At 36.6% G+C, this 18868-nt stretch overlaps 1 protein-coding gene across 3 annotated transcripts in view; it reads right to left on the bottom strand.

Annotated features, from left to right (window-relative positions):
* LRBA (LPS responsive beige-like anchor protein) overlaps window positions 1-18868 on the bottom strand; it is a 419285-nt gene that overhangs the window by 189293 nt on the left and 211124 nt on the right. For 2 of the 3 annotated variants that reach the window (XM_075751281.1, XM_075751280.1), the window contains exon 38: window positions 5852-5976. In XM_075751281.1, the coding sequence (XP_075607396.1) occupies window positions 5852-5976 (125 nt within the window). Of the gene's footprint in view, window positions 1-5851; window positions 5977-17007; window positions 17150-18868 lie in introns of those variants that run through there. The other variant, XM_075751282.1, reaches the window with a different exon arrangement.

Below are 18868 nucleotides of genomic sequence, written 5' to 3' on the forward strand. Positions count from 1 at the left end.
GTTTAAGTAAATATATGCCCATAAATTGCAAATAATAAACTTTTCAGTTAAGTGAAAACTAAAAAAGAAACCCAAACACACAAAAAAACCCCACCAAACCATTAAATACCTTGGTTTTGGTTTAGGCCTTGCACTTACCAAAAACCCAAACAACAACAAAAAAACAACCAAACCCAAACCAAATAAAAACCCAAACAAACAAAAACCACAAAAAAAGGGAAGTTTAACTTGCCATACAAAATAAAATGCAACTGATGCATGATCCTTTCTCCCCAACCAATAACTGCCACTTGTAAGTAAGCCTTTAAAAATAAATTATTATAAAGTTTTAACTGCATTGTACAAACACAGATTTTACTTTCTTCTAAAATGTGCTCATGTAAATAATGATAACTCAGATTCTGGAGTTGTTCAATGTGAGTTGAAAACCTTCTTGTCATGGAAAATATGCAGCTGATATTTAGAAAGGTTTTCCTGTAATTAACTCCCCCTTGAGGATTTTAAGTTAGCAGCAGTAAAATTACCAACAGTATACTAATATACACCACATGCACTGTTACTCAGCGGCCTATACCAGCATTCTCTTGAAGATCAAAAAAATGAAAACAGAACAAAACCATCCCAGGGATAAAGTAAAAGATTTGTGGTTTTTTAAATACAGACAAACTATATTTGTTGTCTCAAAAACGCTACCTGCACTGTACATACCTGCCGTTTTTGTTTCCTTTACTACAATCTATTTGTATTCTACTGAAGATGCTATTTCAAACTAGCCTTCTACCTGGTCTCATTAAAGATTGATTTGAGAGCCAAGACCATACTCAGCTTGTCCAAAACACTACTGTGTCCTTCAGTCTTTCTTCTCATCTACCACTAAGAAAAAATAAAATCGGTACGACAACTTCCAAGCCAAAGATGACTGGATAACAGAAATACACGCCTCCTGCCTCATCTTTGTCACTTACTCAGATTTTATTTCTTTCCTCGACTAATGATATTATACAGACTAAAACCCATACATCTTATATAACTGCCTTTGTCAATAAAAGATTTTTAGGCCATAAGTTATTTTAGCCATTTTTGTAAATTTTTGTCATCTCTTTGCACGTGATGTTAGTTACCCACATTTCCTGGCATGCATAAAACATGTGTACACACACAGGCACAGGATGATGCAGAGCCTGCCTACACATCTGCGGATACTAGCTCCTGGAAGGCAATAAGACATCACGCTCTGAACCAGAATCTGCTTTTTCTTTACTGACTTGAATAAAGCGCTACACCTGCAACCAACACACACACGCTCACACAAGTATCTGTATAGAACTGAATATATTCCACATGGGAACACCTATTTTCTGTAGATAAATGCACTTGTGTAGGTAGGTCACAGTCTAGTTCTCTTTCTGTATTTACTGATTAGACACACGTATGACAGAGCATCGCGTGACATATTCAGTTCCCATGTATGTGCATATCACACTGGATTTCATATTGCAGGTCCCAAGCCCTAACCCAAACCGCGCTCTGCCAGGCCTGCCTGTTCTTGGTGTGACTGGAGCTTCTGGCTCCAATCCTGCAGATCTAAGCATACGTTCACATACACCTTTTCAAGATCAAGGCACGGTCTAGGTATTGCACAGGACGTCATAGCCTACTGGCAGAGTATTTATCTAGCACAGCAGTTTCATTATTATAATTCATTAGTGTAATTCCACACAATCCTTCCCAAACTGCTCTGAAAGACCCAGTTTCTTCAAGCAGGTTTTTGCAAACAGATCTCTGCATCTGCAGAGAGTCTTATTTATTCCAGTTAAATCTCTGGAACACTTGGGTGTAAAAATAATAGTTTAGCTTATGTTGCTGAACAAGCTTAACAGAATGACAGGTTATTTTAAATTGTTTGTCTACAACTTAACCTTGCATGCAGAATACATTTTTTAAAAGCCATTTGAAAAATAAAGTATCAGAAAGCACGATGCAGAAGATACTGTTACCTTTTTTTTTTTTTTTTTAAAATGTGTGGTAAATGTATCGGGAAAAGATGCGTTAACAACGCCTTACTACCTATTTTTTAAAAAAGGGTTCCCAGAAGCCTGCCTCTAGTCTTCCTATTTGTTTAAAAAGATGGGAAAACCGAGCACTTTCACATCAGATTTTTAAAATATTATTTTAAGACTTTTTCATCCCATGAACTGAGGCAAAGAAAACTGACCAGTCGATTGCAATAGTGTAGGTGATCAGCTGCTAGGCTCTCACAGTCCCAATGCTCTGGACTCCGCCTATTGCCTTGATAGAAATGATACAGACTGTTTTAATCCCCCTCCAAGTTTTCAAAAAAGGTCACTAAAAACCAACAAATCACTTGTGAAAAAGCTTGATAAGTTATTTTTTAGCAGTTAAAGATTCTCTCACAAAATATTGTATTTGGGGGCCAACCTAAAAATACCAACAGGTTTAAAGTACTCATTTTTGCATGATATGAGTTTCCACTTTCACATCTATATATGCATTTTAGTTTCATTTCTAAAAGAATCAGTGAAAAGGAGAACAGAAAAGAGTTAACTCTTTCTATCCCAAACTTTTTCTACCAAACCACCTTTACCTCTTTTCCCTTCCCCCTGCAATACACTTCTAGACTGACTTTTATAAATAGCCATTTTGGAAGGATTTTTTTTCCCCCCCCTTTGAAAAATTACCTAAAGCCTTTTTTTCCCAAGCAAGTTAATGTGAACTTGAGAATGGCAATTAAATTGTCAGAATTAAAAAATTTGTTTTTAACTAGAAGGTAGCCAGAAGTATAGTCATGGGGCTGGTATTGATTGTCTGAACAGAGAACATCAGTCTTCAGGTATTTATTCTGCCACCTCTGCACCAGAGGTTCTCCTTCAAATCAAATCAATCCCTGGAGAAGATTGGTTCTTGCTACTAAGACACATAACTAGGCTGCAACAGAGCTGATTGTTGTTGTTCTCTCTAGGTTTTACTGAACAATATCTAGGCTTCCCATTGTTTCTGAATGATTTTCACAGTTGCAAATCGTGATCTTTCCTAGACTGTGAGCTCTCTGGGGCAGAGAATACACCTGGTTTTATTTGAAAGACACCGAGCAGCTGATAATGCGTATCTACTCATAGAAAGTGTGCTAAAATCCATGCTTTCAAGCATGGTTACTGCAACAGTATTTTTCCATTATTTATGCATTATTTTCCCCCGTCTCCCTTTTGGCAAAATCCCGTATGTCCAATTTCAGGTTTTGGGTTTGCTCTGTTTTGAGAAAAGCTTAAATAGGCAGTAGGGAACCTTTTATTCAGTATTTTAAAATGCTTTTGCTTCAGAGACATGTAAAATTAATTGCAATAGAATAATTAATGATAAATTATTGCTACGAAATCGTAAAATACAAGGGCAAATATTCTGTGAATTCTAAGGATATCTACATTATGAAAACAGGGCCTGAAAGTCTGGTTCCAAATATCTGAAAAGAACTGGATTTTCTGACCCAAAATTGGTTATTATTAGAAGTTTATAAGCACAGTTCAGAAAGAAATAGACCAAGTGACCAGTCCAGTTGACATTTCTGACAACTGTATCTTCTGAGACTTAAAAAAAAAAAAAACAAACCCCAAAACCAACTCAAAACCAAACCACACCAAAGCCCCAAACCAAAACAATGAAAAACCAACAACCTTTGTATTCCTATATATTACACACAGTTTCCAGTTGAACTTGAATTTGTACTTTGGTCATCTGTTTTACACCTTGCCAGTAGAAGGTGATGGAACAAGACAGTTGCATACGTACACACACTCAGGCAGATAGTAATTATCTATATTTTCAGAAATCACATTAAATAATGACTTAAGATAAACTAGAATATTCACCGGACAGATAAAGAGACAGAACGGCAGCAGATAACAAAGGCGGGATGCAATTAACTTCAGAATAAAACAATATCAAGAAATTAAATATAATGGAAGCTTGCTAAGGATATCAAATTTTGAACAGAAAGGTGGACAGAAAACAATTAGCTCTGTTTAAATTACCAGGGTTAGCTACCAGCTATGCCCGTTAGCTACCTATGAAATAGGACTACTTTTATTCACTCGTCTTTTGTATTGACAAAAATTGCACTCCTGTCAATTACAAACTGAGTATGAGCCATAGTCTTTGAACTATAGCATGGATTAGTGAAAATATCACATTACTTATAATTGTATTAGTGTATGTTTACCTATGGAAGAATTAGTTACATAGAAGCTCTAAATATTTTGCAGTAAAATAGAGATTTTTTTTTTCAGTATTTTGATAAACAGTATGAAGATTAAATAAAAAAATACAACTAGAATACATAAAACTGTGACAGGATCTATTTAATTTCAAGTATACATAATATTAAAGGGGGGGAGGGCCACAGTTGTTGTTTATCCATGGAGCATTAAACAGAAAGAAACCTTGTGCCCTTAAAGTCCATGGCGTAGAAACAACATACAATATAAAGAACAACAAGCCCCAAAGCAAAAAGTGGGTTAATTAATTCTACATCTTGTTCTTCTTTCTATAGTCAAAGATGTAGGGCTCTACGAATGTTGCTTTCAGATCACTTTATTGACTATTCTCTGTACGGTCATTTATTTCAGAGGACTGATGTCACATTTGGCATTATATCAGCTGACATATTGTAGACATTTTCTTCCAGAAATGGCTCTTTAAGGCTGAGTGCAAGAGGTTAAGATGCCTGACGGAAACTAACTTTACAACAGTGACGTTGTTCTATATTCGTACAAGAGTCTTAATAATTTTAAATTAGCTTAAAGTTTATGCCTCCACATATAATATATATGTGTAAATGTATATGTAATTCACAGACTAAAAAAGAAGAAAAATACCTAAATTTGAATTATTTAAATTATTCTATTCCATGACATGTATCTTCAAGGTGAAAGCTACTTAGCGTTAATTATAAGCAAATTATTTTTAAAGATAAGAAAGATTTTTTTGGCATTATACATGTATCTTCATTAGACCGCAAAGCCATAACATTCTAGACTAAACCCCAAAGTTCACTAGCTTTGGGTGGGTTTTTGTTTGTTTATCTTTTTAGTTTATTATAGAATTCTCAAACTGATTGTTGTATTAGTTTTGTAAATAGATTCCTCTAGGATAGACACAACAGCACATAGCTGAGCGATCCCTGATAATAAAATCAGGGGGAAAAACTGTTAAAAAAATGCAATCTCCTTCTTTAAAATCACCAGGTAGAAATCATCACTACCATTTGCTGCTTTAACAATACTTTACGTTTCAGCATTTGTTACTATTTCTTCCATATCAAATTCTTGCAGAAAAACTTGAGGACTTAAACATAAGCAAAGGTCTGAATACCTTTAGAAGTGTTATTTTTCTTTTAATGTATCTGTAACGAGAGGCGGATCTATATGAAGGCTAACTGAAATAACTGCTGTGGATTTCTGAACAGGAAAGATCATCTTCTGGAGTTACTAAAGTATAAATAGGTAATTTAGTGGAAGACAGTCTGTCCCGGGGTTAATGGCAAAATTGCATCCACTTTTCTTCTGCTTAGGGAGACCTATAGTTGTAATCATTGTATGCAAAGTACGTACAATGTGCCAGCTCAACTAAGATGTACTGATGAGGCTTAACAAATCCCAGTATTGCTTATATGAAATAATGGCCAGTTTTATCTTTGTACTGAACGAGTCTGAAATGCAATGACAAAACCTTTGGCATTTGGGACAATTTTCTAGCATCTTATAGGAACGAAGGTCTAGTCTTTACTGCCAGATACTGTAACCTGCTGCTATTGGCAAGAAGCAGATTTTACACTGACCATGTTCTCCGGCTGCTTTTAGTGTCGCTTCAGGATGTGTCGATCCAAGGGGGTTACGCACAAATCGTCGCCGGCGCCGCAAGTCATCTTCCCAGTAGTCAAGGCGCCAGAACTCACGAGGACGACTACAATGAAACAGAGGAGCCACATATGTTAGCAATTATCAAACAGCATGGTAGCGCTGAATTTCTGCATAAAGCTCTCCTTGTTTGCGCTGCTTTTGCCTTTTTTTTTTTTTTTTTTAACCTCCCCCCTTTCTGCAATCTTTTACTTAGGTATGTCCTTGAAAATAACAATATCACCTTCCAGTCTAAGGAACTCCTTTCCCTTTTTTCTTGGAAGGTGAAATGAGCACTAAATACATCATTTTGAAATGAATTGCTGACAGTGTGATCAGTTTCCCCACACTCTAGTGGCATGTGCTCCGATTTCAGCCTCATTTCAGCCTCAGCAGGGCACCTTTCTCAGTGACTGCATTTATAAACCAGAATAGGGAAAAGGCTATTATAAATATGGTATAGCATTACCTATATTAATCAAAGTCTGTCCCCCTTCATTTTTCTTCCTAATTTGTGCCTTTTTGCACAAGGTCAGTAAATCATACCATGAATTCTTGGTCCAGAAAGTGTTAACTTTAATGAATACCTCAGTTACATGGTTATGTATGTGATAATAAAATATTACTCTGTTTAGATGTGCAGGAATTTAATTAAAATAATCTCTTAAAATATTCATTACATTTAGCCCCTGAGGCTTAGAACAACACAAGAAAATGCATTTCTTTTCCATTTACTGTTTTTAAATAAACCATTCCAGGAGAGTGAAACAGCAATCTGTTTTCGAGGAAATCAGATTGGATTTCTGGTTTATGTAGTTGTGTTTTTACATTTAATTAAAAACTACATGTTATGGTGTGTAATAATTGCTATATTGAAGGCATACTTTTAAAAAAATACATCTAGAAAAGGTTATATCAAATTCATTATTTTATATTGTATGCTCCAAATATATGTAGATCTTTTTAATATAGTCATATATAAGTGCCAGTTCCTATCTTGTTAGATGATCATGAATGAATGCCGCTGTAAAACAGTATTTTAGCCCACAGAATGTACAAAAAAAAAATTTGCCAATTTCAGGTATAGCAAATAAACAGAAAATGCCTCCAGCATAGAATAGCCACGATAGCCTGAAAACCTATATGCCCAAATTAAAAAACACTGGGTTTGTTTGTTAACATAGCTTGTCTTAAAATAGTAGATGAAAATGCATATATATTCCATTCTGGTCCAGGAGCTAATAGAAAGTATACCTGTCAACACTGACAAATGAATAGCCACAACTAATTTACAGATCACAATGTTAAAAATACTTGGTATCTACATTCGTAGTTTTGAGGTCTAAAGGCAGAAATTAATTTTATTTAAGGTAAATCAAGGTTTCAAACAAACATGGTAACAAAAGCCAGAATAATTTGCATAACCCTGCTCTCAAACACAATTTGTAGACATTAAAAATTGTGACTGAAAATAATCTTATAAAAATGGAGAGTGTCTTTGCATCTACCTTCATTAAAATCCTATGCATTTTTCTAATACCAAAGAAAAGGCAGTGATAATCTTCATCTTCCTGATTTCTTACTTTCAGAAAAATACTGAAGTATTGGAATCAAACGCGCCAGTATCCTATTTGCACACTTTGTGTGTGTCACAATCACGCTAATATTTGAATGCTTTGATTACAAAATCCAATGATTCTGGAATAATTAACCAAACAAAAATTGTACAACACAGGAAGATATGGGTTTATTCAAAGGCTGATTAGTAACTTAAAATTCTCCATTAGTGGTTATAGAAAAAAGGCAGAACACAGCTGGCTATGTGCATGCCTTTGATAGTCGTAGAGCATAGATAGGCACTTCATCATTCTGCCTTCCTACATTTATCTGTTAAAATTATTATCAAATATCAGCCAGGATGCAGTCGTGAATCACAGACTGCTCCTCGTCTTCAGGGGAATGATACAATGAGGGTCTATTCATCAGTATGGCAATCGGCACAAGTAATTAGTTCCCTAGACTGAGATCTCCTACAAAGCTTATTTCAGTCAGCACCACAAACATATGACAATGAAAAGCTAATGGAAGCCGCTAAAATTTGTTAACCTCTTCTCCCATCAATCCTTCTGGTATTCTGTGCTACAGTATTATGCAAAGATGGTAAATTATTAATTTGTCATTCATCTATCTTTCTACAGTTTTGATAGAATTAAGCGATGCCATTCTTCTGGATAACAATTATGCTACATTACAAAACTATGCTGAAATTATTAGAAAAATAGGTGGCAATGATCAGGTACGAAGTATTATCCTGAAACATAATATATCTTTAGTCCCCCACTTTTATTTTCAGTTCGGCATATGAAATTTGCATAGGATTCAATCTCCTTCACCAGTGCGCTGATTATTCACAAACAACAACATATCAACTATTTCACCGTGTATTTGGGTATTTATAACTTTTGGCAACCGCTGTATTATGAGGTATAAAAAACAAATCTATTCTCTACACATGGAAAAATATCCAACAAAAACCTGCACAGCCAAAAATAAACACCTATGTTGTCTAATTCCTACAAGTGAGCCGTTTTTGAGAGCAGCTACTGGGACAAATGCCTATTAGTACTGACATAAGCCAGTATACTGTAGAGCTACTCTAGATCACTTGGTTTACTAGTAAGAGCGATTAACCACGGCAGTCCCATCCCCAAAAGGCAAGGCTGTACCTTGGGGTAGACTTTGTACCTCTGCAGCCAGAGGGAGACAGACAAACACTGCCCCGATTCGGGCAGAATTGACTGCTGAAGGGCCGAAGGATTACGAAGCAAAAGGCCAAGCGAGCAGATTTTGGGAAAAGTATATTGCCATCGACTACGGGGGACATTTGACAACAGAAGTTGCTGGCCCTACAGTAAAGGCTGCCATATGGACTAAAGGTGCTATGTGGACTGGATCAATGAACATAAGTACTCAATTAGTGTTAAGTGCAAGAGCAACATTTCTCAGGGGATTGGGGATTTATGAATTATAAATCATATGATTTGCATGGATTTGTCAGGGGCCCCTCTAACATGATACACAGTAATTAGTGGTTCCTTGGTAACAATATTGACTGAAGAGAAACAAAGCTTTGATATTAAATGTTTTATTCAAATAACATAACCATTATATTGCTCTATTTTTCAAACAGTTCCCCAAATTACCAGGCTAGGTGCTCAGAATTGAGATAAAACCTTCCTCTCGATTCCCATGTAACTAACTAGATTGTTACAATTGTACAGAGAAGAAAAGAAATACAGAATGACCGATATAACCTGGATTCTCAGGACTCTGAGCATACCATACAAAAGAAAAAGTCCCTTCACTGTGGTCAATGGGAAGAAGCTTAAATGCTCACAGATCTTCATTCCAAGAATAAGAAACCTATTTTTTTTCTACCAGTTTCAAAGATTAACACAATTGGTAACAAAACATAGCAACTGGTGTACTAGTTTTATTGTGGTATTATAGGAAAGGAATTTTAGTTGTGGGAATTACCTATTGGTCCTCATACCCTATAGGAGATTTAAATTGAATCTAAGCAGTACAGCCAGAGAACAACAAGAGGATCATGTAACTGCTGAAGAATTACTTCTTGTAGTGCCTTATCCACTGTGTATTTCAAGATATTCTGCTACCTCTGTGACCACAGACAAGAAGCAGTCAGCACACCAGCGTGGATAGAAAAGAGACTCTGCGAAGTGGAGAAGACAAAAGGAAATGTAAATCTACAAAAGCAATACTTTGAGAAGTCTTGGTGCTGTACTTGAGCCACCAGTTACCTGAGAATGGGTTTTAGCACACCACAGAAGCACCCATTCGGATACTGAGATTAGTGAAGTACTAAATAAATAAACACAGCACAGCAAAGAGACAAAGAGAAAGTAAGAAAGGTGAAAGCAGCACAGCATTATAGAAATTGTCTGCAGAGACACAGGATGACTAGAGCTCTAAATGACCTCTTCTATCTAGAAGGCTATCTAGCCTTAAAGGCAAGAAAAATCACTCACACAAAAGACAATTGCAACAAACTTAAAAGCAGATGGAAACTAGACTCTGTATGCCCTTGAAAAAACGTGCTGTTATGAAGACTCAGACCAGCACAGTATGCTATTACAGTCTTTGCACAGTCTACTATTTAAAGAAAACCAGTTCTCGCTCTGCTGTAAGGCAATTATGTACATTAAACACAGATATGAAGCATTAGTCAATGTGAATTTTGTACCGCTAGAAATGACTGCACTGACACCTCTGGAAGCAGAGGCTGTTCCCAGGCCACAGAATGAGAACACAGGTGGTGATCATGACATAAGCATAATACCTCATTCACATGCCTTAAATCTACGTGAAGATACCAAGACAAATTTCCAGATGACATACTCCTCATTGGAACTCTAACTGTAGAGTTAAGCAGGTAAGTCAGTCTCCAACCCTAATCAATCCTTGGTCTCTCTGCTAAAACCATCAGCAAGGCAATCAATCAGTGATGGCAATTTCTAAGGTGTAAATGCTTGAACACAGAGACTTAAATTAGTTTCATAGACAACCAAACACAGAGCGGCAACACCACTTATTCATCAGTAACAACAGTATAGATTTGAAAGGAAACCTGGAAGAAGGCGGCTCTGCAATTTCTCCATCACCGACTGCAAGCCCATCACAACTTCTGGTTTTAATTTATTCAGTGCTTTGGTTGCAATGCTCATCAAATGCACAGTATCAGGTGCTACTTCTAAATTACACAAAAGAGCCATCATAGAATGCAAATAGTGATGACCAATTTTAAAGAAAAAATATGCTGGATTATTTTAATGCTGTTCAGGAACATTTCTTGCTCTACATCTAGATAACTATTTTTGCTTCCATATAAAATATTTCAAGAACTCAAGCCAGACATCTGCTGTAAGATACACAAACATTCTTCTCATTAAAAAAAAAAAGCAATAAGCATTCACATTTGATTGTCAATCCAAAGATAAAAGTGCTGAAGTCCCAGAAAGTACTGCAGAAAACTTGATGGAGTATTGCTGGCAGACTGCAGGGCATCATGTAAGTGACTGCTGTATCTTGCAAATGGAAATCCAGTGCATTTTCATGCAGCTGGATGTCCAGAATATTAACTAAAATATCTCATATTTTGCATGTAATAATAAAATGCAAGGTATGTTCCATTAACTGACTTGATGAAACACAATTTCAGAAAGAAATTAAAACATTTTTTTGAAACCCTTCAATATTCTTGTAATGAGCTTTCACAAACCGTGATCTAAAAAAACAAGTTACACCAGAGCACATTAATATGATTAGGTACGTGTCTATAAGTACTAATCTAAAAAATGTTTTGTGCACATCCAGCTGTATTATTGATTTGTTAAAATGATCAAAAATATCTAACATATTTGGAAAATAAAACATTGAGTTTAATGATGGTAAAGCAAACACCGAAGATGTAACTTGACAAGCAAGTTCTCAGTAGCAGTACCAAGTTCAGCATTTCATGCAGAGATCCCATGCACAAGTGCTTGTGCTGCCATGTGGGTCAACCTAAATCAGAGTACTGATGCAGTATGGAAAATGACTGCTTTTCAGTAAATCAGGTTCCTGATCTGATTCCCAATTTCGCCTGTGTTACCAAAGCACACAGGAAAAGGTTTGATTAGTATTAAGTCAAAGTTGCCACTAAAATATTACTCGACTAGCTACGCTCTATCTCAACGTGCGTATTTCACAGCACTTCACTGACAATGTATCTACTTCAGACATTAAAGATTAATTAACTCTTGATAAGTGCATGGAGATCCTTGGAAACGCTACCTATATTACCTGTATTTGCTTCAATGGCCAAACCAGCTAAAGATCATCTGCTCTCCCTCCCTCTCTCAGTTGCAGTCACATAAGCACTTGTGCAGCCAAACCAAACTGATTCACAGTAACAATCCAGGCTTATTAGGGCTTTTGTTCTGTTTTCTATTAGCAGCCTGTTTACACTGCAGTCTCACCAGCAACTATGTCAGTAAAAATGAGGCAAAGAAATGTGCAGGTGAGGGGAAGGAAGGAAAAGATGAGGAAGAACATTTTTGCTATCAAAAGACATATCATGTAATCATACTCTATTAGTGGAGTCTGTGCTTTCTCATGTTATCTTCATTTTCCCACACATAGACATTCATATTCCATAGTTTCAGAATACAGACTTCCACAAATGAAAATAATTTAAGATAAAACCTTCATGCACAGGCAGGCTCTTAATCTCTACCACGGTCACTGCTGTAGTAACAAGAACTGGTCATAACAAAGGCCACCGAGTACAACTTCTTTGGCATAAGATCAATTATGCAGAACATTAATGTAACCCGTTAAATTAGCCTAGTCTATTTGCTTCTTCTAATCCTTCTCCAAGAAAGCATTTTACTTCATCTATACGGGATTTTTTCCTAAAAGGACTTTTGCCTTTCTCTGTGCTCCAGTTTTATCAAACGGTGTGTGGGGTTTTCTTGTGTTTCCAGAAGAGAAAGCAGTGCCATTCTTCTTCACATCTTTCAGAAGAAATAGATATGAAAAGCAGGGTGTGAACTTCAGGCACAATGTCTACGTGGACTTAGCATAGAACTGTCACTCTGCGGACCTTTGCACTGTTGTAGGGGACCCTTGTACAGTTTAAACCTAATGTACTTCCAGCATAGAGGAAAAAAAAATGGGAACGTCAGTAAGGGAAGCACGTCTTAACAGATGTTTCATGCTGCTTCCCCATATAAACAAGACAGTACAAACTGTAATTCCTACATTTGCATTTTAAAAACTGGTAGAAGCACTGTTTGTATGCTTTTATACAGTAAATAGTTAGGATATTGTCTCTTTGTCTCAACCACCCATTAGAGACTGCAGGTACAACTCCCCACCCAGGCCTCCCGATCGCCGTGTTTCGAATAATACCAAAAATCCATTCCCATATAACTGGCATGCAAAACAAAACTAGAGAAACAATGCCAATTTCAGATATCACAGAGACTCTTTTCTGCATTGACAAGCTTTGAATTCCTCATTTAAAAAGCAATCCAGAAAAAATGTTGACTATAAATGTTTCCATCTCCCTCTATGCATTATAAAGCGCCATGTCAGGGTAAAGACAAGCTCACCTTTAAGGTGTTGCTGTCCTAGATGATGGTGCTATTAACCTCAAGTTTAAAAACAGCTCTGTTTATGTATGAGCTCTTCTTTGATCTTTATTAACCCTTTGGTGGCTAACAGCAGCCCCAGCTCTTTTGGAGGCAGCGTTCTTTGAAGTGCTGGCATTCCAGTGCACACTGATACTTCAAAGAGGGCTCACTTAAATACATGGTACAGTACTAATCATGTATTCTGCAACCACTATCTTCTCTTAGACGGATCTTATTTTGATCAGTCTAAAATAAAGCTGCACTTTAAAAGACATAGTTCAATTCTTGTTGCATTTCTGTCAAGATTAATTCTAAATTGACTGAAATGGAAACTACTCCACTTCTCTATCCAAAGTCAACATAAAAACTTTCTTCTGGCGTTGAGCAAAATCAGTTCAGACAGGATTCAGACATGGAAGAATGAATGTACAGCAAATCTGCAACCGGATGCTTTGGCTTAGTTGCTAATAAATCTTTCCAGATCTCGCACATCCTACACCTGATTGCAGTCAACAACTTTTATTTTGTTTTTCAAAATAGCTACAGTTCACACAGATCCCATAAATTGCTATTCATATTGAAAATAACATTAACTACCATAATATACAAAAAATAGGTACACTGCATCTCACTGGAGGTTCTTTGCTGTTTGTCTGATAATGCGGAAATTTAGTCTGCAGTGCTTCCAGTCATCCCTTCCTTGCCAAAAGTAACAATGGAATATAAGAATATAGGTTGCAGGATATATGATAAAGGAGTCAGATCAATCTCTGTCTCCTTAGCCATTCCTACTGGTTTTGATGCTTTCACCTTAAGCACGTGCATAGAAAGAACCTATATCTCTTCTCACTAATTACAGCATCAACAGATTTTCTGTGAGGAATAAAGTACATTGAAATATTATGACTCAGATTAATTCTTTCCAGTACCTTGGAATTTGAGATTATAATCTTTCAGCATGTCTGCATATATAGATCAACTTTTGAGCAAAACAAGAAAATCTCCTCAGATCTGTTGTTTCATTTGTATATTGTTCTGACCCCAAATGTATAAATGCAGGAATTACAGTAAAGCTTTTTCCAAAAATCTTAGATCTGACCTGCACCAAACATTTCAGCTGCAATACCATCTCTTCTAGAAGAAACAGGATGAAATCACATTCCCACATATCTGCACTTTAAGAGATGTGGTTAACCTGTATCCTTTTTTTTATAGCTCTCTTAACAGCTGGATACTTTTCTTGCTTCCATAAAAATGTAATAGGCACCCCTCTGATTCAGTAAATACTTTTATCCTCTATGCTCTTCTAAAGGAAGTTAACATTTTTTTTTTCTTTTCTATATATATATTTTCAGAGTTCTCTGCCAGAAAGGTCTAAATTGATTGGGGTTTTTTTTTTTCCCCCAAAAGAAGTTAAAATTAGTATCTAGTAACTAAATTAACTCAGCAATTTAATAAACACCAAAGAGAGGAATAGAAAAGATGACCAAGGCACTTCCAATCCAGAATTATCTTCTGCAAGGTGGCGCAAGGTCTGTTAAAGATCACTTGCCTTCAAACCAGCCTTGCCAAAAGTTTTCCATTCAAGAGAGACCAACTTGTTAGTTTCTTTCATAGGAAAGAGTCTGTCCTCCAAATTATGAGAGATGAAACAACTCTGGCCTGCTTACACTTTTTTTAATATATATTTTTTTAAAACCTAGAATAACAAAGAGAAGAAAGTCCTCTCTGAGGTGTCTAAATGCCTACATAGAAAAAATATATACATTTTATCTTTTTATTGTGGACAGAATTTGAGTGCATCTGGGGAGATAAGAAAATTCCCCCTTCAACTTCTTGCTTAATCATAAATTAATTTGAACATACTTGTCCCTCTGCTTTAAATTACACTGTGGGTAATCACATGCTCAGTTCCACAGCATGTTTGGCTACTGTTAAACAGTATCTTGGAAAAGGTATTATCAATTTGGATTGCAGGTTAGGATGCTGAAGTCTTAGAGATATCCAACTTCAACATTACTTGCATTTCTCCTAGTCTCCAATATAACTAAAATAGAAACTTTATTAAAAAACCAACCAAACAAAAAACCCGAAACCAAATAAAACACCACCCTTCAAGCATGATTTAAAGGCTAACGCTTCTGTCAGAGATTTAATTCAGGATTTAAAAATCTGAGGAGGGCAAAAATCTGGGAAATGACTTCATTGTGTGATGATTGCAAGAACATATGTAAGAAGGAGTTCAAGTAACTGCAAACATTGTATTGCTGAGACAGGAAACAATAAGTACAAGGCAGCAAGACCACTAAGCAACACATGGAGCAAGACTCCTAACTGTTACCATACTAGCGTAGCATAGTCAGGAAACAAGAGGACTCAAAAACCTTTACAAAGGTTTAACTTATTAAATATATTTCTCATTTGAAAACCTTGCAAAAGGTCTCTAAAAATAAAAACACAGCACTGAATTATGATGAAGCACCCTTTCCTGGACCACACTGAGAATAATGTATTTACTCAAGCTTTAAATGAATGAAAAAATAGCATGAAAAGATACCTTATCTTCTATTATAAGTGGTCAAAGAACCAGGAGACAAAAAGGTTGGCAATTAATAGGCACTGTACAGAGGCAAGGTCAAAACTGGTACCTGACACAGTCTGCAAGTGAAGATGCTGCCTGTGAACTGCTCTGCGCAAGGTGGTAGCTATCAGCTCGCGCCACGTCCCTGCAGGCGGCATAAAGAATACTGCTGCACACCTACCTGCTGCACAGTCTGCAAGAACGCGGCGTGAAACAGCAGGTACACTGTACTGCTGAGGATGGAGGTATAGACAGGTGGGAAAAATGTTCCCAAAATGGGGAGCTGATGTGGGAGAACAAGCGAACAAAGAGTTGGAGTGTCCATTTGGCGAGGTGAAAGGGTGTATTTGGGGCCAACGTCAAGAGGTCGGGAGGCACTTTATAGTTATGTTTTCTGTGCACACTCATCATTGTCATCCTATATTTAGATAAATATAGTACTATTTCATGCCTGATTACTCAGTGCTAATTTGAGCTCGCCTAAATATCTGCAGGTTTAATCATTCATCCTATCAAAGCTAGCTGAACTGAACTGCTTCCTGAGATCCACTGATGTCCCAAGGGTCAGAAAGGTTCTGAAGATATTTACTAGCTCCCTCTGAAAAATCACACCTATCCTCTGGCTACATTAACAAAAGAGAAGTGCAGAAGCCATTCTTATTAATGTTACAAAAGCAACCAAAGGACTACTTGCAGTAAAGCACAAGCAATGCTAGAGTGCTAAACTACCCAAGGTTCCTTTAATACGGTAATTCAAGGGTTTAGTCTAGGAGAAAAGCTTGTACGGTGACACATCAGGAACAGCTAATTGAGAAGATGTAAACTTCTTTTCTATAGCTGTTTTAAGAGAGAAATCTAGCAACGGATAACTTGGTAATGAACATTTGGACCGAGCAAGACAAGAGACATTGCAGGATTCTTTCCTCCACATATCCTTACTTTACACTCAAGACATAGCGTTAGCATTTAAATCCCATGTTATAGATCAGGATTAATAACAACGACTGCAAAAGGAAAGGTTAAGCAGCAACAAACCAGGAAATGCTTCCTGTTTCATTTTAGTGATTTAAAAATGAGCATAACCCCCACCCCTCCAACTTCTGTCCCCTCTGTGTTAGCATCCATAGAGACACATGCTAAAAGACCATGAAGCTTTTTCTTCAGGGAGGCTATTACCTCTCTTGACAAGGTTTCCAACTTTTCCCTCTTCAGCCAGCTACTCTTTTATTTGCTTTTAAGACATCTCAGCAACAACGATTCTGAGTGTCAAGTCAAATGTGAAGGAGGAAAAAAAAACCAAACAGTAGGAAAAACAACATACCTCTTTAGGTTCTTTCGTAACATTGAAACAACTTTCTAAATATTAAGCAGTTCTTCTCAACACAGCAGTCCCATCACAGAGGAGAATGAAATGGACACAGCACTGTCACTCACAACTGGAAACGATAAGCCACGTGCAGCAAAGAATCCCTGTCCCAGCCACTCAGCACCACGAAGAAACGCCCCCATCCGAGAGGGGAACTGAGCCATCTGGGGTAACTCATGCTGCACGGCACCACCAACCGCCCGAGGGACTCCCTGTCCCCGGCAGGGGAGGGACATGAACACACCCGCTGGCTGGAAAGAGTGTGGGAACGTCTGTACCTTGTCTCAACAAAAGTCTAACCCCAAAATTCTGCATCCAAAAAATGTCAGTGGTGGCTTAAGTGGCGGCTTAAGGAAGAGTAAGATCAAACTGATCATGTACAACTTCCCCCCTAACACTCTGCCAGTTTCCAAGTATTTTCAGCTCAGGGGATTTCCTGAGTCTAATGTGGTTTGTCTATTTATACTCCTTCTTCCTCCTAATGCGTTTCTCTTCCGAGTACTCATCCACATTGGAGAAACAGACTTCAAACAAACCCAAGTGTCAGTGGCGTCAACCCCCAAGTTCAGAGCTTGGGAAGAATTACTCCAGTGAAATGTAACAGGCTAGAACTGGGGAGTTTCTGGGAATTTCTGTTCTAACGTGTCACTTAGGCACCACGGTACAAAGTTTTAAGTGGCACAGGCAAACCTTAGTTTCTGGACTAAAGAATTCCATCTGTGTGTGTATAAATCAAGTATTTGTATAGTATGTGATACTGTTAACGTTCATGAAAAACAATAGTAGTGACACTAAAGACAAAAATCCTTTAGGTATTACAGAAACTCCTAACAAAACTATACCTTGCATATTTAAAAACTGGAATGCAAATGTAAGAGCAGAACATTTCTCTGTAACAACCATACAATTCTCCACATTTTTTGCTGGCAATATTAATTCTTGTTTTATGTAAATTCTTCAGAAAAAAATATTTAAGACCATATCACTGTTAAATTATTGTGCAGATACTTATAAGCATAATTTAGGTATACTGCATCAGAATGCACATTTTCTTCCTTGAACATGATCTTCTTCCCACATATATAAACTGTATGTGTAATTATCTGTAAAGTCACACCTTTCTCCATTATTCAGCTTTAGAAATAATCATGTATTATCTCTGCTAAACTAAGCCAACTTCTTTTTATTCAGTAGCCTGTGATGAAAAAATTAAAGAACTCAAACATTTTGACACAATATATAATACAACTTCTGTAAGAAACCTTGTTTACAATATTTGTTAAATCCATCACAGAAAACACTCTTTAAAAAATCATGTTAAAAGAATTGAGAAGCATATTTTTTTGCAATTAGCTTCTCTGCTGACAGAAGAGTCAATTCAGACTAACACTCAAAATTGAGAAAAGACTGTTTCATTTCATCATGAAAATTGAATGTTTTCACTTTCCTTTTCAAAATAAAAAGCCCATATATTTTGTAAGAGACTTCAAGGATAAGATAAAGTGAAAAGTTTTCTATTGCTGTAAAAACATTAATGTTTTTCAGAAGACAAACCATTCTTTCTCATTTTGGGAGGAAGATGAATTCAGTTATTAATGAAATGAACAGAGCACTAGAAAAGAATAAAAAATATTAATTTACGTGCAAACTGGTTTGGTGGTTTTTTGAAGTGACTTATGAATTTTAATTTGGACTGTTTCAAATACTGAATATATACACAGCTACTTGTACTACATCTTTCAACTAAAAATTAAAAATACAGTAATGAAAACAATGGCAAAAGGACTCAAATAAAACCTGATCTTTTGTTACAACT

Source organism: Balearica regulorum, chromosome 4, assembly GCF_011004875.1.
Source record: "Balearica regulorum gibbericeps isolate bBalReg1 chromosome 4, bBalReg1.pri, whole genome shotgun sequence".
NCBI classification, from domain to species: domain Eukaryota; kingdom Metazoa; phylum Chordata; class Aves; order Gruiformes; family Gruidae; genus Balearica; species Balearica regulorum.